This window comes from Drosophila albomicans, chromosome 2L, assembly GCF_009650485.2.
Source record: "Drosophila albomicans strain 15112-1751.03 chromosome 2L, ASM965048v2, whole genome shotgun sequence".
In the NCBI taxonomy this organism is placed as follows: Eukaryota; Metazoa; Arthropoda; class Insecta; order Diptera; family Drosophilidae; genus Drosophila; species Drosophila albomicans.
In genome coordinates this window covers 10,818,003-10,840,333 of record NC_047628.2, presented here as the reverse complement: position 1 = coordinate 10,840,333, position 22,331 = coordinate 10,818,003, and the positions used below count along the sequence as shown (strand labels likewise).

The window sequence follows — 22,331 nt, the reverse complement described above, 5'->3', positions numbered from 1 at the left end:
CTAAAAATGACAAATCGCATTTCTGAAGTAAATACCATGAGAATCATCGAGAAGGGATTTTCTTTAGGAAGAAATATTTCGAGGATTAATAAAAAACAAACACTTGCATTTCAATTTGATTTATTCACTTGTAAGCTCTCTACAATTTTGGACATTTTTCTTTAACATTAAAAATGTTGCTAATGATTTCGTTTGTTGTAACTGTATTTAAAGCAAATGTACACATACATACATATACATATATGTTAGTTATAGTTAGTTAGTATAAAGATATGAGTTGAATATCTTCAGGAAGTGAGTTTAAAGTTTAAAGCATTTCGTAGGCACTTTGCAGTGTGGCGAGTTTAAAATTAGGACAGTTGAAGGCATTCTATGATCTTGAGTTAATAATTTTTGCAAATTTAGTTGCACTACAGCAATTGATAATTCAATTAATTTCCATTAATGATCTTTCTCATCTAAATACTCTACAAAAAATGGCTATTTTTGATTTTAGATTTTTATTTGGACCTTTTGCAGCTACTATATAATCAATTTGCTCTTTATATATACCATATATGTATTTTTAAATGTTTTTTTTATTTTTGATATAGTATTTCGATTCAGTGAATTACAAATTATCAAATATCAATTGTTTCCGATTGCTTTCAACTGGTCTTGAGCTCATTCCTAAAACTTAAAGCAACTTGGATTTTACATTCTGTGTGTGTGTGAGTGTGTGAGTGCAGTCAGAATCAGTGCTCAAAGTGCTCATATAACAATATACTCATTCATGTAAAACCTAACATATTTTTTAAACTATATAAAAACTTATGAATATATGAATAGTATAGTAGTCAGTAGGTACTTTGAGTGTCTCTTTGCAGAACGAAAATCATTTATACTTTTTGTGTGGACTACGACGTTCATCAGTCCTGAACAATTGACGAATTTACTAGAAAACTATTTGCTCTCTACTCCTTTTGACATTCCTTTTTCTCGGGCGTTATAAACCACAATGGACACATGCCCAGCAAACAACCAATAGTGATGCCTATAATGCGACCCTGCAGAGTAGAAGACATAAGGAATTAGAAGAGTTTCAGTTTATTAATCGCACTGGATATGCTTACCCAACTGGAGGCTCGTCTGCTGGACTGTAGTTCAAATTGCTGTGGAGTCATTCGGGGCTGCTTCAGGCCCAATAAGTGGCAGGTGGATTCCACATAGGAGGCTGTGGTAATGCCAATAATATCACTAATCGTATTGCCCAGGCCAGCGGCGGCCATCGTCGATAGCGTTATGAAGTGACCCAAATAGCTTTCAATATATTCACCCTGAAAGATGGATGTATTGAATTTAGATAATCGAAAATAAGAAAAATACAGATAATATACAAATTACAATTATTTCATTATTTAATACACGTATGACTTATATCTGAAGTTTTAAAATGAATATTAGTGCCATTATTTTTCATAAAAAAGTATAAACTTGTGAAATTAGACATTTTTTTTTAAAGAAAATATGAACAATCGTTAAATTCGAATTGTATTAAGGTCAAATTTAAATCAATAATTAGATTTTGCAGCTAGTTGTATGCTAATGTTAATGTTAAATGCAAAATTATTTTACAATCATTTTTAAATTTAGCTAGAAATTGAAATGAATATTCAAATTTATAAATTATTTTTTTTTTAGTGGAGTTTCCACTTTATACTACATCAATGATTAGGACTTATATCGATTTGTTGTCAACACTTTGTGCTTTCATTTATGGGAATATTTCATTACTTACGGCCATGATCATGATGAAATTGTCCAGAAAGCCAAAGGCGATAAATGGCACCGCATTCACAAAGAAAACTGTCGAAAAGCAATAACAACCAGAGATGAATGTAAGCAACTTTCAATTTGAAATATTCGCAATTTTGCCAACTTACTGCTATAAAGCTGTGCTGCCGTTGGCGGTTCTGCTGCTTCCACTGTGAAAATCGAGAATCCGAGATAGAGACAGAGAGAGATAGAGAGAAAGAGAAAAATAATGAAAATTAGTTTTCAACTTCAATTGGAATGTTTGCACATTGTTGCAGTTGTTGTTGTGTGACCCTTAATGGCAGCTTTTACCCAATTTCTTTTTAAGCCAATCGTCTGGCATGGCACAAAATGTGCCCGATGGATCCACAGCGCCCAGCGGCGTCTTATTCGAGAGTCGTCCAAAGCGAGTTCGCCAGCTGCCAACTGCCAGCTGACCTTATCGTTACCAACATGGACAGTGTAATAGATGTTGTTGTTGTAGTTGTAGTGTTGATGTTGTTGTTGTTGTTTGTTGTGTGATGAATCGTTCGGGTTCAAAATCAAAACACAAGTGAGGAAGTTTATGCAAATAAACAAAACAAATAAAAGAGAGATTACAAGTTGTCACTAAATAATAATTAAATCAACTTAATGAATAGGTAGGTCATGCATCAGCTAAAGTTACCTTGACTGAAATTGAATTTAATTATAGGCATAAACGAATAATTATCTAAATGACAACTTAATGTTGTGATGATGAGTTATCTATAAACTATACTTATGATTATGAAGTGTAGCTTTGTATCCTAATTTCATAAACTAGCATCAGTAATTAATATTTTTGTTCATTATGTTGCCATTAAGTTATAATAAATAAATAGGTTGCTAAGTAGAGGATAATAAGTTATCTATAAACTATATGTAATAAGAAGGAACTTTCATTAGCCCTTTTTATGTGTTTGTATCCTTTTTAATAATAAACCTTTTTTATAAACATGAATAAAACAGTGGTAATTGCGATTTATGTATATTATTCCAAGGTCAATAAGCAAACAGTTTTGCTGTTGGCGCCTTAGTTTCAGCTTTCGCATGCACAACGCTAATTTAAAAAAAAAAAACAAGTAAGAAAGTTACAGTCGAGTGTGCTCGACTGTGAGATACCCGTTACCCATTTTGAATAAAACCAAAATATTGCGATATTTTTTCTGCTAAATGTACCGAAAATACTACAAAAATAAAAAATATACAAAATTTTTGATATATCGATACAGTGCCACATTCAAAATATACCATAGACTGCACAATATACCAGATTGCCAGCCAAAGCAACTAATACCCCTAGTACGTAGGCGTTTTTACTCATACAAAAGCATTTCTTTAATAACTTCCACAAACATCAAAATTCGTAGCTTTAAAATTACGCTTGTTATTCGATTTTATTGATTTGCGGGGTCGGAAGTGGGCGTGGCAAAATTTGAAACAAACTTGATCTGCGTGCAAATATAACAAATTATAGCTTTATCTCTTATAGTCTCTGAGATCCGGCTGTTGATGCTGATCAAGAATATATTTTAATAAAAACTCAGTCCCATCGTCGGTTTGAAAGTATTCGAGCATAATTTCGAGTACTTTGGAGATTGACCCTAATGTCAACACGCGACTGAAAGAAATTGAAAACCATGTTGTTGTCGATGGGTCTTCAAGAAGAAGCTGCTTGGAGCAAACAGAAAAGAACCTATTGCTATTCCTAATGATAAGATTCTATGCCTCGAGCTTATATTTTTTATTTTTTGGAATTTAAAAAAAATTACAGACAATCATCCGACATTGAAATGTCTTCTGCCGAAAGAGAATCTAGGCCGAGACTCTAGGTTATCATTCATTAACCGCTCTCGCTCAGATCTATTGAGCGGAGTCCACATCGGCTGCACTGACTTTAACGAAATATTCAGTTCCAAATTCATTTTGTTTGCGGGCAGTCGAAACATTTAAAATGGGCAGAATAACATTTAACGGAGTTTTGTTACTGATGGTCCTTCAAATATTCTTGGCGGCTACAACAAGTGGAGATGAAGTGAGATCAAAGACATAATACTACGAAGAATAAAGAGTGATTAAAGTGTATTCGTTTTCTTCCTATCAGACGTATGAATCAGACCAAAAAACTGTAAAACCGTTGCTTGTTATTGGACAGCTCAGAAATAAGTTAGAACAAAGTGAAACTAAGGAAAAGCAGATAAGTGAATTAAATTCTGATCTTATGGAAAAATATCATGAAATTGTAAGAATTCATGAAAAATTCATGAAGGAGGCAGATCTATTAAATGAGTATAAAAACAAAGTAATCAAAGGGGAAAACCATTTGCAATTGTGTCAAAATAAAGTTTATAAATCTGAATCTGAAATTAATTCACAACAAAATATGATTATTAAATTAAAAGAACAACTAACAGATAAATCCACTAACTTAGAAAATTGTCAAGTTCAATTAAAATCTCTTAACTCTAGATTAATTGAAAAAGATGAAAATATAAAAAGATTAAGTGAAAATAATACAGAACATCAGAAAACACTTGAGTTGGAATTAGAGAAGAGTAAATCTATATTAATAAATCATGAAAATGATATTCAGTTAAGTCGTTCAGAAATCAACGAATTAAATAGGACATCAGAGAACATTAGAGAAGAACAGAAAAAGAATCAATTGAAATTGAATGAAAGTGAAACTAAGCTTAGTCAATCTGAACTTGATAAATTAAATCCCACAACATGCCTCCCTTTCGGAGAATATTCAGGAGTAAATCAACTCAATGTCTCTGGCATAGGTTTATTCAATGTTTTGTGCGATAGTCAGTAAGCTGGACCTGGATGGATTGTAATACAACAACGAGTTGGGGGAAATGAGAGTTTCAATAGGGATTGGGCAACATATCGCAAAGGTTTCGGTTCTTTTGAAAGTGATTTCTTTCTTGGATTAGAGAAATTACATCGTATCACGAGCTTGCAACGTTTCGAACTTTACATACATTTTACAATTTTTATTTTGTATTCATTTTTGTTTTAGACAATTAAGAAAGCTTATCGAGTCAGTTTTGTTTTAGGCAAGTAAGAAAACTTATCGAATCGCGTGTACTCGACTGTGACATACCCGATACCGAGTTTCTATAAAACCATATTCTGAAAATATGCCAAAACTATATCTATATCAATAATACTAAAATGTACCATATATTTGGTAAATTCATATAGTACTACATTCAAAATATACCATAGAATACTAAGACTACCAGATTGTCAGCCAAAGCAGCGAATAAGGCTTTTTTTGCCAGACAAAAGTATTTGATAAATATTTTATACAATTTGTATCTGATCGCAACAGAAACATAAATAGGATTAAAATTAAGTTTGCTATTAGATTTTTGTAGATTTGGATATATTTTGGGGAGTGTTTTGCAATGTTTATTTATTATGATTATTTTTTATTTTAAATTAAAAATGTGAAAGATTGTTACTTTTTTTTAGAGATTTTTTTTTAAATTTTTTTTTCAAATAAAATTTTAGATTTTTCTAATCGCAACTTGAGAGAAGGTAACTGAGTATTAAAATTGGAAATTAAACAGCTAAAAATGACAAATCGCATTTCTGAAGTAAATACCATGAGAATCATCGAGAAGGGATTTTCTTTAGGAAGAAATATTTCGAGGATTAATAAAAAACAAACACTTGCATTTCAATTTGATTTATTCACTTGTAAGCTCTCTACAATTTTGGACATTTTTCTTTAACATTAAAAATGTTGCTAATGATTTCGTTTGTTGTAACTGTATTTAAAGCAAATGTACACATACATACATATACATATATGTTAGTTATAGTTAGTTAGTATAAAGATATGAGTTGAATATCTTCAGGAAGTGAGTTTAAAGTTTAAAGCATTTCGTAGGCACTTTGCAGTGTGGCGAGTTTAAAATTAGGACAGTTGAAGGCATTCTATGATCTTGAGTTAATAATTTTTGCAAATTTAGTTGCACTACAGCAATTGATAATTCAATTAATTTCCATTAATGATCTTTCTCATCTAAATACTCTACAAAAAATGGCTATTTTTGATTTTAGATTTTTATTTGGACCTTTTGCAGCTACTATATAATCAATTTGCTCTATATATATACCATATATGTATTTTTAAATGTTTTTTTTATTTTTGATATAGTATTTCGATTCAGTGAATTACAAATTATCAAATATCAATTGTTTCCGATTGCTTTCAACTGGTCTTGAGCTCATTCCTAAAACTTAAAGCAACTTGGATTTTACATTCTGTGTGTGTGTGAGTGTGTGAGTGCAGTCAGAATCAGTGCTCAAAGTGCTCATATAACAATATACTCATTCATGTAAAACCTAACATATTTTTTAAACTATATAAAAACTTATGAATATATGAATAGTATAGTAGTCAGTAGGTACTTTGAGTGTCTCTTTGCAGAACGAAAATCATTTATACTTTTTGTGTGGACTACGACGTTCATCAGTCCTGAACAATTGACGAATTTACTAGAAAACTATTTGCTCTCTACTCCTTTGGACATTCCTTTTCCTCGGGCGTTATAAACCACAATGGACACATGCCCAGCAAACAACCAATAGTGATGCCTATAATGCGACCCTGCAGAGTAGAAGACATAAGGAATTAGAAGAGTTTCAGTTTATTAATCGCACTGGATATGCTTACCCAACTGGAGGCTCGTCTGCTGGACTGTAGTTCAAATTGCTGTGGAGTCATTCGGGGCTGCTTCAGGCCCAATAAGTGGCAGGTGGATTCCACATAGGAGGCTGTGGTAATGCCAATAATATCACTAATCGTATTGCCCAGGCCAGCGGCGGCCATCGTCGATAGCGTTATGAAGTGACCCAAATAGCTTTCAATATATTCACCCTGAAAGATGGATGTATTGAATTTAGATAATCGAAAATAAGAAAAATACAGATAATATACAAATTACAATTATTTCATTATTTAATACACGTATGACTTTTTCTTATATCTGAAGTTTTAAAATGAATATTAGTGCCATTATTTTTCATAAAAAAGTATAAACTTGTGAAATTAGACATTTTTTTTAAAGAAAATATGAACAATCGTTAAATTCGAATTGTATTAAGGTCAAATTTAAATCAATAATTAGATTTTGAAGCTAGCTGTATGTTAATGTTAAATGCAAAATTATTTTACAATCATTAAATTTAGCTAGAAATTTAAATGAATATTCAAATTTATAAATTATTTTTTTTTTAGTGGAGTTTCCACTTTATACTACATCAATGATTAGGACTTATATCGATTTGTTGTCAACACTTTGTGCTTTCATTTATGGGAATATTTCATTACTTACGGCCATGATCATGATGAAATTGTCCAGAAAGCCAAAGGCGATAAATGGCACCGCATTCACAAAGAAAACTGTCGAAAAGCAATAACAACCAGAGATGAATGTAAGCAACTTTCAATTTGAAATATTCGCAATTTTGCCAACTTACTGCTATAAAGCTGTGCTGCCGTTGGCGGTTCTGCTGCTTCCACTGTGAAAATCGAGAATCCGAGATAGAGACAGAGAGAGATAGAGAGAAAGAGAAAAATAATGAAAATTAGTTTTCAACTTCAATTGGAATGTTTGCACATTGTTGCAGTTGTTGTTGTGTGACCCTTAATGGCAGCTTTTACCCAATTTCTTTTTAAGCCAATCGTCTGGCATGGCACAAAATGTGCCCGATGGATCCACAGCGCCCAGCGGCGTCTTATTCGAGAGTCGTCCAAAGCGAGTTCGCCAGCTGCCAACTGCCAGCTGACCTTATCGTTACCAACATGGACAGTGTAATAGATGTTGTTGTTGTAGTTGTAGTGTTGATGTTGTTGTTTGTTGTGTGATGAATCGTTCGGGTTCAAAATCAAAACACAAGTGAGGAAGTTTATGCAAATAAACAAAACAAATAAAAGAGAGATTACAAGTTGTCACTAAATAATAATTAAATCAACTTAATGAATAGGTAGGTCATGCATCAGCTAAAGTTACCTTGACTGAAATTGAATTTAATTATAGGCATAAACGAATAATTATCTAAATGACAACTTAATGTTGTGATGATGAGTTATCTATAAACTATACTTATGATTATGAAGTGTAGCTTTGTATCCTAATTTCATAAACTAGCATCAGTAATTAATATTTTTGTTCATTATGTTGCCATTAAGTTATAATAAATAAATAGGTTGCTAAGTAGAGGATAATAAGTTATCTATAAACTATATGTAATAAGAAGGAACTTTCATTAGCCCTTTTTATGTGTTTGTATCCTTTTTAATAATAAACCTTTTTTATAAACATGAATAAAACAGTGGTAATTGCGATTTATGTATATTATTCCAAGGTCAATGAGCAAACAGTTTTGCTGTTGGCGCCTTAGTTTCAGCTTTCGCATGCACAACGCTAATTTAAAAAAAAAAAAACAAGTAAGAAAGTTACAGTCGAGTGTGCTCGACTGTGAGATACCCGTTACCCATTTTGAATAAAACCAAAATATTGCGATATTTTTTCTGCTAAATGTACCGAAAATACTACAAAAATAAAAAATATACAAAATTTTTGATATATCGATACAGTGCCACATTCAAAATATACCATAGACTGCACAATATACCAGATTGCCAGCCAAAGCAACTAATACCCCTAGTACGTAGGCGTTTTTACTCATACAAAAGCATTTCTTTAATAACTTCCACAAACATCAAAATTCGTAGCTTTAAAATTACGCTTGTTATTCGATTTTATTGATTTGCGGGGTCGGAAGTGGGCGTGGCAAAATTTGAAACAAACTTGATCTGCGTGCAAATATAACAAATTATAGCTTTATCTCTTATAGTCTCTGAGATCCGGCTGTTGATGCTGATCAAGAATATATTTTAATAAAAACTCAGTCCCATCGTCGGTTTGAAAGTATTCGAGCATAATTTCGAGTACTTTGGAGATTGACCCTAATGTCAACACGCGACTGAAAGAAATTGAAAACCATGTTGTTGTCGATGGGTCTTCAAGAAGAAGCTGCTTGGAGCAAACAGAAAAGAACCTATTGCTATTCCTAATGATAAGATTCTATGCCTCGAGCTTATATTTTTTATTTTTTGGAATTTAAAAAAAATTACAGACAATCATCCGACATTGAAATGTCTTCTGCCGAAAGAGAATCTAGGCCGAGACTCTAGGTTATCATTCATTAACCGCTCTCGCTCAGATCTATTGAGCGGAGTCCACATCGGCTGCACTGACTTTAACGAAATATTCAGTTCCAAATTCATTTTGTTTGCGGGCAGTCGAAACATTTAAAATGGGCAGAATAACATTTAACGGAGTTTTGTTACTGATGGTCCTTCAAATATTCTTGGCGGCTACAACAAGTGGAGATGAAGTGAGATCAAAGACATAATACTACGAAGAATAAAGAGTGATTAAAGTGTATTCGTTTTCTTCCTATCAGACGTATGAATCAGACCAAAAAACTGTAAAACCGTTGCTTGTTATTGGACAGCTCAGAAATAAGTTAGAACAAAGTGAAACTAAGGAAAAGCAGATAAGTGAATTAAATTCTGATCTTATGGAAAAATATCATGAAATTGTAAGAATTCATGAAAAATTCATGAAGGAGGCAGATCTATTAAATGAGTATAAAAACAAAGTAATCAAAGGGGAAAACGATTTGCAATTGTGTCAAAATAAAGTTTATAAATCTGAATCTGAAATTAATTCACAACAAAATATGATTATTAAATTAAAAGAACAACTAACAGATAAATCCACTAACTTAGAAAATTGTCAAGTTCAATTAAAATCTCTTAACTCTAGATTAATTGAAAAAGATGAAAATATAAAAAGATTAAGTGAAAATAATACAGAACATCAGAAAACACTTGAGTTGGAATTAGAGAAGAGTAAATCTATATTAATAAATCATGAAAATGATATTCAGTTAAGTCGTTCAGAAATCAACGAATTAAATAGGACATCAGAGAACATTAGAGAAGAACAGAAAAAGAATCAATTGAAATTGAATGAAAGTGAAACTAAGCTTAGTCAATCTGAACTTGATAAATTAAATCCCACAACATGCCTCCCTTTCGGAGAATATTCAGGAGTAAATCAACTCAATGTCTCTGGCATAGGTTTATTCAATGTTTTGTGCGATAGTCAGTAAGCTGGACCTGGATGGATTGTAATACAACAACGAGTTGGGGGAAATGAGAGTTTCAATAGGGATTGGGCAACATATCGCAAAGGTTTCGGTTCTTTTGAAAGTGATTTCTTTCTTGGATTAGAGAAATTACATCGTATCACGAGCTTGCAACGTTTCGAACTTTACATACATTTGGTTGCTCAGAATGGAAGTACCTACAACGCTCGTTATGACGACTTCAAAATATCTGATGAAGATAATGGATATGCACTGAGTTTGGGTAAATTCAATGGAACTATTAGTGAGGATAGCATGAGATACAATGAAAACAAGAAATTCTCAACATTCGATAACAACAACAGCAAAACTTCTTTTGGTAATTGCGCAGGCTGGTATGAAAGTGGCTGGTGGTACAATTATTGTTCTAATTGGTAAATATTGCACATTTTTATTTTCGAAGGAATACACATAATTATAGATTTTTGTTGTTTCTTATGCAGTTATTTAAATGCACCATATGGGCTAGATCTAGGTTGGTGGGACATTTTACTTAAAGAAGTTAAGATGCTAATTCGCCCCAAAGAAGAGATGAAAAAGTGACAAACTGAAAAGCTGAAATTTCCATATTTGACTCAATTATGTAATCATTTATATATAATTGGTACAAATTGGTGGAAATTGCGTACTTAAAAATAAAACGCTCGACTATTTAATGCAACGATATATTTTTTGTATGGAAATAGATCAGTTTTTATTACATTTATTGTATATTTTGATATAGCAAATTTTAAATCTCTAGACTTTTTCTACTTAAAAGTCAGTAAACTTATGATTATCCTGTATATATCCTTTCAGTCGAACCTTGAATATTAATATAATTTAAGAAATGATCTAAACATATTCGTTTCTTATCTAAACATAAATGATGCAGTTTTGTCAATAATAATACATAAAAAAGTATGTTTGTGCAACTTTAGTTGATGAAAAGGTAATAATAATTACACAAAGCAGTGTATTATAGTGGGTGCTATAAGTATATTTATTTTCCTCTTATTAGACAGATGAATTCGACGAACAAATGGAAGAACAGTGCCGAATTTATAACTATAAAAGTAAGAATGCTACAGTCGAGTGTGCTCGACTGTAAGATACCCGCTACCCATTTTGAATAAAACCAAAATATTGCGGTATTATTCTCAAAATATATCAAACATACTACAAAATTACTTAAAATGTACCAAATGGTATTTTTGGTATATCAAGATAGGACCACATTCAAAATATACCATAGACTGCACAATATAACAGATTATCAGCAAAAGCAACTAAGAGCCCTAATAAGTAGGCGTTTTTGCCCATACAAAAGCATTTCTTTAATAACTTCGACAATTTTTATCAGAATTACTATAGTTATTATTGTATATATCAAAATTCGCGACGCTAGCTTTAATCGATTTTTTTTGATTTGAGTGGACGGAAATGGGCGTGGTAAAAATTTGTAACAAGCTTGATCTTCGTGCAAACATAACAAATGCTGTCGAAAAAAATTATAGCTCTATCTCTTATAGTCTCTGAGATCTATGTAGGTGTTCATACGGACAGACGGACAGACACACAGACGGACATGGCTAGATCGTCTCGGCTGTTGATGTTGATTAAGAATATATATACTTTATAGGGTCGGAGATGCCTCCTTCTACCTGTTACATACATTTCCTGTCGGCACAAAGTTATAATACCCTTCTACCCTATGGGTAGCGGGTATAATAAATAAATAGGTTTGCTAATTAGAGGTTAATAAGTTATCTATAAACTACAGCTAAGAAGGATTATAACAGTACTTTCATTAGCCGTTTTTATGTGTTTATATCTTTTTTAATAATAAACCTTTTTTATAAACATGAATAAAACAACGGTAATTGAGATTTATGTATATTATTATTTCAAGGCCCCACCGTCAATGAGCAAACAGTTTTGCTGTTGGCGCCTTAATTTCAGCTTTCGCATGCACAACGCTAATTAAAAAAAAGAAGGCAAAACGATAAAAGTTGGCGCATTATATAAGCCAGACCTCTAACCCCTTTTGACCTGCCCCACTTGATCCCCATCTTAATTCACACTTTGCGAATTGCATTAAAATTGCAATGGCAGCAAACAGCAAGCCGAAAGCACAAACAAAATGGCTGTGTAAGTGTGACTGAGTGGGTGTGTGTGTCCTTGCATGTGTGTCTACGTCTCGCTGCTGTGAAACTCAATTACATTTTCGCTACGGCCGCGGCCGCAACTGTCGTAATTTTAACGTTGCATACTTTCACGCGCCGCACTTAACATGTCTACATGTGTTAGTCGGCGGCATGTGTGTTTGTGTGTGTGCATGATGTGTGTTTAAGTTTTGTAAACGACACATTTTAGCGGCACTTTGAGCCTAACACTCTTCAACATTAGCAAAACGTGCAGTAATTGCGCTTAAAACTGTCATGTCAACAACATAGGCAACAGCATCAAATGGTTAACACGTGCGTAGTGGGTCAGGTCAGGTCAGGCCATAGACGTCATTAAACAATGATAATTATCATTATTGCTACCCTCTGTGCGCACAGAACCGCAACGACCCCAAAGGAACACAATTAATTAACTGTTGCTCCCCGAACAATCACAATGGGAGGACATTAAAAATGTGTTGCCTACTTCTAGGCAGCTCAAATAATACACTGATAAACACTTCGCGGTTACCCTGTAAATAAAAACCACGACTGTTTGTGTCAAATAATAGCTATAAATAGTCTTTACAAATAAATTATGTTGAGTGTGACTTTGTGTGCACAACCTTTGCCCCTATTTACTGTGTGTTCGTACCTGCATGATGTTGTCTGCTCTTTTATATGCTCCGCATAATCAGTTTGCCACAGGGGCATACTTTGTCGCTAGCTGCTGCTGCTGCCACCGCCGCCTGTCACACATCAGTTATACTATACGCTCTTCCGGTCTCTCTCTCTGTGTGTGTGTGTGTGTGTTTTAGCCATAAAAATCCAAGCAGTGTCTTTTGCTTGTGTTTTATTCATGGCCACTGAGCAATTTTCAGGGCAATTATGTCATTTAGCTGGCGGTTAAGTGTTAAACATAAAATTCTCACTTGATTCAACGAATCACAAAAACATGCCATAAAACATAGCAATGAACGTAGAACATTTAACACACGAGTGCTCGACTATTTGTATACGCGACACACATAAACCGTGTTCAAATTTAATCGCAAGACGTGAGTGCATCATTAAAGAAGACATGAATGAGTTCTGCTAGGATGCAATTGATATAAATGGATATATTTGAAATCTTATTACACATTAAATACACAATTTCCAGTCAATTTACGGGATATGCAATAGTCATATTAATTTGAAAGTTAAACAGTCAATAAATTCTCATATAAGCAATAGTCATATTAATTTGAAAGTTAAACAGCCAATAAATGTTCATGTAAAATTCACTGTCCACAAATTTGCTGTCTCTGTAATTATGCGGAAGCATTCCGGAATTGATGTCGCATTGATTTTTCAATTTAGCAAATAAAACCAATTACATAAATGGCGCAATAAATACGAGAATATGCCCAATAGAAAGAATGGGTACGGGTGTTTAATCATACAGAGGCCACAAGGGCAATCCACTGACCTCGGCACTTCCTTTTTTTGTTGCGACATGTGCACACCAATACACATAGAAATAAACACGCAAACAGCGACACAAACACACACACACAGGCAGAGATATAGCGAAAGGCAAGCCTTGATTTGCTGGGCAAACACATCGAAGCGAGCAAATATTAAAATGGGCGCCTGGAAGTAGGCAGCACTTGAATCGAACTCAAAGCTGAAATCTGAGAGCCGCACTTGAAGCTGAAGCTTAGTTCACCCTATTTCTCTTTTCACTTTATTTTTCTCGCTGTCTATGCTTGTTTATGGGGCCACAAAAGGCAAACCATATTTCTATCTGTGTGCCTGAGCAAGAGCAATCTGCTCTGAGACCACTTGCCATAAAAGAAGCAACAGGAAGACGTGCCGCACAGCTGCGTTCATGTGGTGTGTATCTGTGTTTGCTGACAACATAGTAGTAGAGGGTGAGAACGTTACTACACACTCTACATATACACACCAAGCACATACGTTTGTTTGGCGCATGCACTGTCAATGTGTGTGCGTGTTTGTACGTTTGTGTGTGTGTGTGCGAGTCAGCAGACAATTTGCATAACATTTAGTAGCGCTTATTGGCTGGCTGTGCTGTCGAGTTACCTTACTGAGCTGACTGACTGACTGCATGACTGACTGCTTCTGCTTAGCATTTAAATTGGCTGCCACCAGGGACGGACATACACACACTTTCGCTTTCGCTTTCCACTTTCACTTTACACTCTTATGACTTTTAAACCAGACTTTGAGCATTGTAAGAACTTCACCTTGCATAACAAATGAACAAGTCATATCTGAGGTCAGCCTAAAAGCATGCTATACAATTTTGCGCGCAAGCCTTGAAGGCGACTGACAAACTTTGTGGCTTGACGCGTGCTGTGTGGTATTTTGATATACTATATGTTTGCTTTAGTTTTCCATGCTTTAATTAACTTTCACTTATTGAAGTTGACTTTTGACTTGAATTTCAAAGTGAAGTGTACCGAAGTGTAGACTGTTCAATATTTAACTAGTTTAGTCGTTGAGGTTTGTTTATCTTTTGGTTCTTTTGATGAATTTATGAGCAATTTATACGTTTGATATGACTATTAATTTTTGTTTGCTATATTAAATTATTCAGCTGGGAATAGCAAATTAGTATACTACATTACTAGGATTCTACTTGCTCTTTATTCTTGAATGGGATTTTTTGTGAAATTCCAATTAATTGCATGTATATCAAAAGAGAAAAACTAATTTCAATTTGAATCCGTTAACCAAATTATGGTTGAGTTTTGTGCTACACACAAAGCTAATGAAAAGCAAACTGAGCAAAACGGTTGAGCAAATATTTAATGCTTTCCTTCACTCTAAAATGCTCAACAAATTCACAGCTCTAACTTTGGTTAAATTGAAACATTTTTGTGGGCCATTTTTGTGTATTGTATTTGTTTCTTCTCTTTTCATTTCTGTTGTGTTGTGTTTGTGTGTAAACTCAAACAAATCCTCAGAGCGACCGCAATGTGTTACAATCAAAGAGGGCATAAAAACCAAATGTAAGCCAGCTTTTGGCTGTGCTTAGATACATACATATGTAATATATATGTATATATACAGATATTTCTGTGTATCTGTGTATGTGAGCACGTATTTAGTTATGTACACCTGGCCCGGGCTCTGTTCTCTGTGGCCCTGTTTCGGTTCTTCGTCAGCCTCTGAGAGCTTAACGCTGCACACTTTTCAATTTATCGCTCTGCTTTTTATGCTCTTTTCTTCACTCTCACTCTCTCTCGCTCTCACTTTCGCTCTCTCACTCACTTCCGCATCCGCATCGCCTTCAGCTCCTCTTCCGATCCCGTTCAGCTTTCACTTTTGTTGTTCTTGCTCCCCCCTTGCAGTATCTGCTTTGCTTTGAGTTGCTTTGTTTTATGACTTTTTAAAGGCCAACGCACACCAATACAACATCCATGTATACACAAAGTATGCGGAGCTGGTTTGTTATACACAGCTGTTGCTTCCGCCTGTTGCCTGCAACATTCTCAAAATTCTTGGGCATCAACATTTCTCAGGTGTCGTTTGCCAATTCAAGACACTCACAAAGCAGCACGTGCTTTGGCGAAAAGGCAGCAAATTGAATCAAATTACAAAAAGTTAGTGAGCTCTCTTGGCTTCGCACATTTTATATTGCATACTTTGCAGCGTCGCGCCATAAATGACTCATTTACAGTAGAGTTGAGTACTGAGATGCCATCAGCAGGTGCGCTGCAAACGTTGTCAGCCATTGGGGAGAGTTTTCTTTATTATTAATAGATGCACATCTCATAAATGCCAACTGCATTTCATATTCAGTTTGTTATGCTTGCTTTCGCATAAGCACATTAAAGTCAACTCCGCAAAGTATGCAACAGGAAAAATGCAAACTGAGCTGCATAAAGGGCGCTTCCGAAGAACTCAATTTATCCACAAATTTTTCAATCATTCAACTTTGGTTTGTTATGCACTTCATCAGCAAACTCTTTGTAAAGCATAAAACTTTCACTTCAGCGCGATTCACTTTTTTTTTTATCGAGTATTGTCGCATATTGATTTTCCGCTTCAAGTTTCTTTTACGAGTACAATATGAAGTATAAACTCGTAGTGCGAAGTTTTTCAATTGCTCTGCCTGTCAGCTTTTTGTTTTTGCCAGCTCCCTCTCCAACTTTATCTATAAAAAATGCAGAATGTACGTGCGCTTTTTGCTCGCCAAAAATAAATATTTTTTTTATTTTCCAAGTGATGTTGATTAATGTTCTTTAAAATCCCAAAACGTAAACTTAAAATTCCATCTCTTGCCAAGGCTGAATGCTTAGTTAAGTCACAAATGAGGTCAAATAATGCTTAATAGAATTTATATGCATGTCCCCAACTAAACAGAGTGAGGGAAGAGTGAAGAGTAGAACGCTCATGGAACAGATGCTCTCATCAAGGCTCACGACTTTCTTGCACAGCACAATGAACAGCATTTAATGTAGGGGGGCTCGTAAGCTTGAAGGTGCCCAAGGCAGACAAGTGGGCGAGTTGGCAGGGTTGGCAATTACTTTGGGGTAGGTACGATGACTGAAAGTAGGTAGGAACCACCCCTAATGCCAAACGAATTGTCGGTTGCTGCTTTTTGTGGAGGCTGCTGCGATGCTGTGGCAAGCAGTGTTGACAATCCCCCATTTTTCCCGTCAAATGTGAGTGTTTTTCCGTATAATGATTGATAGCAGGATAAATTTGTGGGCAATGCTGTCAGTTAGAACAAACTGAAATATATGACCCTATTTTATATAAATTGTATTAATATGAACCTCTCGAATCAATACATCATGTTCTTTCGGGGCTATTAGAGAGTGTTGGCTTCTTTTCCGTTTTTAGCCTTTTTTAAAGACAGGACTATTAAAGAGTGTTGGCTTATATTCCTCTTTTCGCAATTTTTAAAGACTTTCCTTAGAGTTAATAACATCTTTTGAAGAAGTGTAGTAAGTTGGTATCTGGTTTAGTTTATCCTTTTTTTGTAAAATTTTCCTAAAGTTAAAAATAGCTTTGAAAAACAAATGAAGTGACGAAGAATTTTGGCATTATTTTTTTGGCTTTTTTTACAATCATCTTTCACTTTTCCCCCAAAATTTGACAACACTGCCCAGAGCAGCAAGCTTGTCGAGCTGTGCGACATTCCACTTTACTGATGTTTCTTAAAAATGCTTTTGGCGTTTTGAGTGCCCACCAACCGCTAATTTGATTAACTTGGCTTTTGCTCAAGTACCCAAGCTTTACAACTGCACAAGCAGCATTTCTGTTAGCTTATATTACTCAGCTGGAAAGCAACAGTTAGCACTTCATAGCTAAAGTGTTGTGTGGAAAGTAAAGCAAGGCTAAGCAGATCAAATTAACGCACAACTTTCCGGATTTGAATTACCGAAGAACTTTCAATTTTTAGTGCTCTTTTCCGTAGAATTTTTGTGTAATAAAAAACTTGCGAATTTTAAGAACTTTCTTTTACTCTTTTTTTTTATAGCTTTTTATCCTTCCTTCTTCTTAAGTGTGCTCTCATTGTGAATTCATGAAATTGCTTTTCCATCAACTGTTATTACAGCTATCTGTAAATTAACATAATTCTGTGGGGTCTGTTTACATAGCAGCACGATGCTTTAACAGCCATTGTTAAGCATCATTATGTTAGCTAGTTATGTGAGTAGTCTTTTGATTAAACGCATGTTACACATTTACCATTCGCTTGGCTTAAATATTTATCAAAAGTCTCAACAAGTTTCTTATCAGTAAGCAAAGTTACGTGTGCAAACTCGTGAAACTTTTTGCGCTGATTAGCCCCACAACTGTTGGCCATTATACCTAGGAGTTACCTCGCTTATTTAGAGATGCAATAGTTTTGCGAGTGTGATTCAATTCACCCCATTTTTGCCAGATTTAAGCGGCACGAGAAAATAATCAAAAAAGTTTCGCAGAAGGGTCCAAAGTGTTGCCAGAACTAAAAGCTTCAGCGACAGCTGCGATGTTAACGTTGACGCCGACGCCAACGGCAACGGCAACGTCAACGTCACCGCTGACGTTGTGCTTAGTGCGTAAAGCAGTTTCGGCAAGTTCCAACTAGCTGCAGGCGGACTCGCTGCCAAGTTGTTTGGCTGTTGAAATTTTAATGAGCAGCCGCCGCCGTCGATGAAACAAAACAGAAAACACAAAACGCAAAAAATAACAAAATGCGTTTACTTTTGGTTTTGCTTTACGCTGTGTTCCATGTGCTACACACAACAAAATATGTACAAATAGAAATGCATAAATAGATGCGCATATCTAAATAGTTTTGTTGATTTTGAATATTGTTTGTGCAGCAGTAATGCCAATATTTAGTGTAATTAAATTGTTTTTTCAGGCTTAACTCACAAGTTGGCATTAGGAACATTTTTAGCTTAACTATAAAAGTTCTTCTAAGCAACATTTTTAGTTGAAACATTTAAATGTTGCTGGCAACTAGGCTCAGTACATGTTCTTGGCAACATTTTAAGCAGCTCTTAAACTGTTAATAGACTTATTTTAAAGAGTTGAATTAGATTGAAATAATTTTTGTTTTTGTTGCTAGACTTATTCATAAACAAACGCAAGTACTTAATTAGATAGAAGTATTTTCTGTTATGTTCCTAGACCTATTTTTAATACACACAAATATTTAATTATATAAAAATGTTTTTTTCGAGTCTTTAAAACAAAATATACAAATTTAAAAATAACTAGAATATACATATGTTCAGAAATTCTATGTTGCCTTCCTAATATTCACTTGAATTATTGTGTTATCTTTACCCTTTACAATTATTATTGGCGTTATCTTTACCCTTTAAATGCTTGCTAACAACCATCGATGATAAGTGAATGTAAGCTTATTTCAGAAGTTTGCTATCTTATAAGTTTGAGGCTATTGTCAATATTGAGTTTTAGTTGCAACGTGTTTACACTAAGCTAAAACTGTATAGAATCCTGAAAATTTGCAGCAGTATATTCAACGTTGAAAATGTTGCAGAGAATCATTAAAAGTAGCAAATAGCTTTTCAGCTGTTTAGATTCTGTAATTTGCTGCGCAATTATAAATGCATGAATAATTAATAAACTGCAAAGCCCATTACAATTAGTTTGCTGTGAATTTTTGAGTTTGTAATTGAATTTCTTATTTGTATTGTAGCTAAGTAGCTTAATATTGTCTTTAGCAACATTTCTAGATTACAGAATTTCAACTGCAGGCTTAGCAACATATGAAGCTTATACTTAGCTTCAATTTACAACGCTGTTAAAACGTAAAAGGCAAAATTCTGAGCATGTTAAGTAAATAGATTACTGCATGTAAGTAAAAGCTCAAAGAATTTGCATTAGTTGTAATTATATTTCTATCAAGTCTACCAAGCTTAAAGATGTTTTAACCAGTATTCTGCACTGAAAATTGCAAGCTCACAGCTTATGCTTAGCTTAAAGTCATAACATCAACATGCTGAGAATGTTAAGTAGACAGAGCTCAGGATGTGAAAGTAATGTTATTGCTTTGGCTGTCAAAACAAATCAAACAATTTGCATTATTTAAATAAATGATGCCAGGATAAAACAGACAGAGCGAGTTCGAGTCATGCACAGGATGAGCACTCAGGAAATGTGGCAAATCTGTGCGATGATTTCATGATGTGTCTACGCCTTTGGTCACGTACGCTTCTCTCTTCCTCCCCATTCAACAAAAAAAAGCTTTGCAAATGTTTCGACTTTGCGTTCGAGTTACTTTAACAGAGACGTTTTGTGGGGGAGTGAGTTGTGAATGGGAGGCTGCTCAAAGTTAGTTTGGGAAAAACGTTTAATAATACTAATTAAACATTGGACAATTAATTGACAGCCATTGTTATGCGATCAATTGAACTCTATATAATTTCACAGCTGACAGATTGCCGTCAACATCATTTTGACTATAAAAAGCGGCGTTTTAACTAGACAAATCAACAGTTTGCATTCACAAATTAACAGAAGCAGCAGCTCACAGTAACTACTAACTACTAGTAACTAAAAATATTAACCAAACATGCAACGCTTTGTGTTGAATATCGCTTTAATCGCTCTGCTGGGAGCTGCCTTGGTCCGGGCCTTCGATGAGAAGGCTGCTGCGGCCAAGTTCATGGAGTTTGCCGAAACCTGCAAGGGCGAAGTTGGCGCCACGGATGCCGATATCGAGGAGTCCGTCAAACGTCAGCCAGCCAGCACCTATGAGGCGAAATGCCTGCGTGCCTGTGTGATGAAAAAGTTCAAGCTGATGGATGCCAACGGCAAGGTGGATAAGGTTGCCGGACAGGAGAAGGCCAAGAAGTACACCGGCAACGATCCTGCCAAGCTAAAGCTGGCCATGGAGATCGGTGACATTTGTGCTGCACTCGAGGTGCCCGATGATCATTGCGAGGCAGCTGAGGTCTATGGCCATTGCTTCATGACGGAGGCACAGAAACGTGGACTTATGTAAGGTAAATATTCCTGAATACCTGACTACCAGATACCCGAATTCAGGATGAATTCTCAACAAAAGGAACATAGCTAATTACTAGCTTGTTATGTTATTATTAGTATGGGTCTTAAAGAACGGCGAAAACATATCTATTTCAATTGAACCTGAACAAAAGTTAATGAAATTCTCTAAATTTTGTACTCGACCCGGGCTAAACTTTTATGAACAATTATTACTAGATTAAAATGTATTGTATGTATTATTGCAATGCCTTTTTGTTGTCTACAACTTCTTTAAATTTTGTAATCTTTCATATTATTTATTTTTATTATGTCTTTGCAGGAAAATAACGAACTCTTCTAAGGAATATCCCCCGACTATCAGATACACGAACCCAGGCAAAACTCTCGAAAAAGAATTAACTAACTAATTACTAGATTATTATGTATGTATTATTTTAACGGTTATTTGTTGTCTATGCAGTAAAAATGGAGCAAAAAAAATATAATTATAAAAGAAAAAAAAAAAACTTACTCTCGTACAACTTCTTCACTTTGTCCGATTCCATCTTGAACATGGCATCCCGGAGATTGTGACGTTCGTCCTCATCCAGATTGCAGAGTAGTTCCATGGCACGTTCGCTGTTGAGGTGACTGCTAAACTTGGAGTAACTGCGGCCATCACTAACAGCAGCAGCTTTGTGCCGCACATTGCTGTGGTTATTGTTGTTGTTGTGATAATGATAACTGTTGCTATTGCTGCTGCTGCGGAAGGTGAGTCGTCGGGGGAAGCAACTGCTGTTGTTGGCCAGCATTGGTGTTAGCCTGATCTGCGTTTGGCAATGACGCATCAGATGCCCCAAGGCGCCGCAGTATTGTTGTCTCATTTCTCAAAATACGCAAATGCTCGGTACGATCAAAATTTGTGACGTCACTAGAGTCGCACAGCAAATGTGTGCTTGCGTGTGTGCGCGTCCGTCAATATGTAAACAAAAACACAAGCTCTGCTTTGGGTCTCTTTGGTCACTGTCTTTGCCACGCACAACAACAAATAGTACGCACACAACACAATAATTCACGCAGCGACACGACCCGCAAACCAAATTATATGTTGCGTATGCAACTTCGTTGTCCGTTCGACTAAGCAATGGTTAACACATTTGCTGTTAACGATGACGGCAGCCCGAGTGGGTTTTGAGCTAAAGCTTTACGTGTGTAAACTTGGCTCTCTCTCGCTCACGCTCGTTAAAGTTTAGCAGGTACTTTTTCGCGACTGAAATTCCAGAAGCAACAGCTGTTCGAACGCCCTCACACGTCTCATATATTACTATCTACGTACCACACACGTTTCGACTTGCCATATTTCTTTCGAATTCCATTCGCTAAGAATCCAATCATTCACTAAAAATCAAATCAAATCAAATTTTGAAAACAAAAGTTAAATTAACTTAATTTTTTGTCGCATTGAATTTATTTTGTTTTTTTTTTTTGCAATGAACTAGTATGAATATTGATCTAATTTGGTTATTAATTTTCATACCTGCTAATTTTTGCACGTAATTTGGATTTATATTTAACTGTTTATGATTTTCATGGCTGAATGTTTGATAATTCTGTAATAAATTTTCGTCAACTTAAAACTTATAATAAAATGAACGATGTTTT

General features: G+C 34.9%; 2 protein-coding genes and 1 long non-coding RNA gene across 14 annotated transcripts; 2 read left to right on the top strand and 1 right to left on the bottom strand.

Moving 5' to 3' along the window:
• Positions 1-557: 557 nt before the first annotated feature.
• On the bottom strand, positions 558-22,327 carry LOC117563798 (transmembrane protein 65). Of its 11 annotated transcripts, none has more exons than XM_052002636.1 (7): positions 22,207-22,327; positions 21,202-22,067; positions 7,499-7,624; positions 7,315-7,356; positions 7,170-7,237; positions 6,509-6,712; positions 558-1,046 (listed from the first exon to the last, which is right to left on the bottom strand). In XM_052002636.1, exons 2-7 carry the CDS (start codon positions 21,551-21,553, stop codon positions 954-956), a joined length of 885 nt encoding a protein of 294 aa, XP_051858596.1. In that variant the 5' UTR covers positions 21,554-22,067; positions 22,207-22,327; the 3' UTR covers positions 558-953. The 11 variants fall into 11 exon arrangements, with proteins under 11 accessions (XP_051858596.1, XP_051858593.1, XP_051858594.1 ...); XM_052002633.1 differs by lacking the exons at positions 6,509-6,712; positions 7,170-7,237; positions 7,315-7,356; positions 7,499-7,624 and adding exons at positions 1,113-1,316; positions 1,778-1,845; positions 1,923-1,964; positions 2,107-2,232; XM_052002634.1 differs by lacking the exon at positions 6,509-6,712 and adding an exon at positions 1,113-1,316 and having other exon boundaries at positions 559-1,046.
• Positions 3,744-10,883, top strand: LOC127565191 (uncharacterized). Of its 2 annotated transcripts, none has more exons than XR_007954591.1 (3): positions 3,744-3,850; positions 9,307-10,430; positions 10,500-10,883. It is a non-coding gene; the product is annotated as an uncharacterized LOC127565191 (long non-coding RNA). The 2 variants fall into 2 exon arrangements; XR_007954590.1 differs by lacking the exon at positions 3,744-3,850 and adding an exon at positions 9,131-9,237.
• On the top strand, positions 19,721-21,180 carry LOC117565727 (general odorant-binding protein 28a). The gene is made up of 2 exons (XM_034244975.2): positions 19,721-20,686; positions 21,010-21,180. The coding sequence occupies exon 1, from the start codon at positions 20,254-20,256 to the stop codon at positions 20,683-20,685; it is 432 nt and encodes a 143-aa protein (XP_034100866.1). The 5' UTR covers positions 19,721-20,253; the 3' UTR covers position 20,686; positions 21,010-21,180.
• Positions 22,328-22,331: the final 4 nt, after the last annotated feature.

Coding starts and splice junctions, on each gene's coding strand:
- LOC117563798 (XM_052002636.1), bottom strand. CDS start 21,553: ATGAGACAACAATACTGCGGCGCCTTGGGGCATCTGATGCGTCATTGC. Junction 7,625..21,201: donor AGTGAAGAAGTTGTACGAGA/GTAAGTTTTTTT, acceptor GGTAACGATAAG/GTCAGCTGGCAGTTGGCAGC. Junction 7,238..7,314: donor GGCAGCACAGCTTTATAGCA/GTAAGTTGGCAA, acceptor GCTTTTCGACAG/TTTTCTTTGTGAATGCGGTG.
- LOC117565727 (XM_034244975.2), top strand. CDS start 20,254: ATGCAACGCTTTGTGTTGAATATCGCTTTAATCGCTCTGCTGGGAGCT.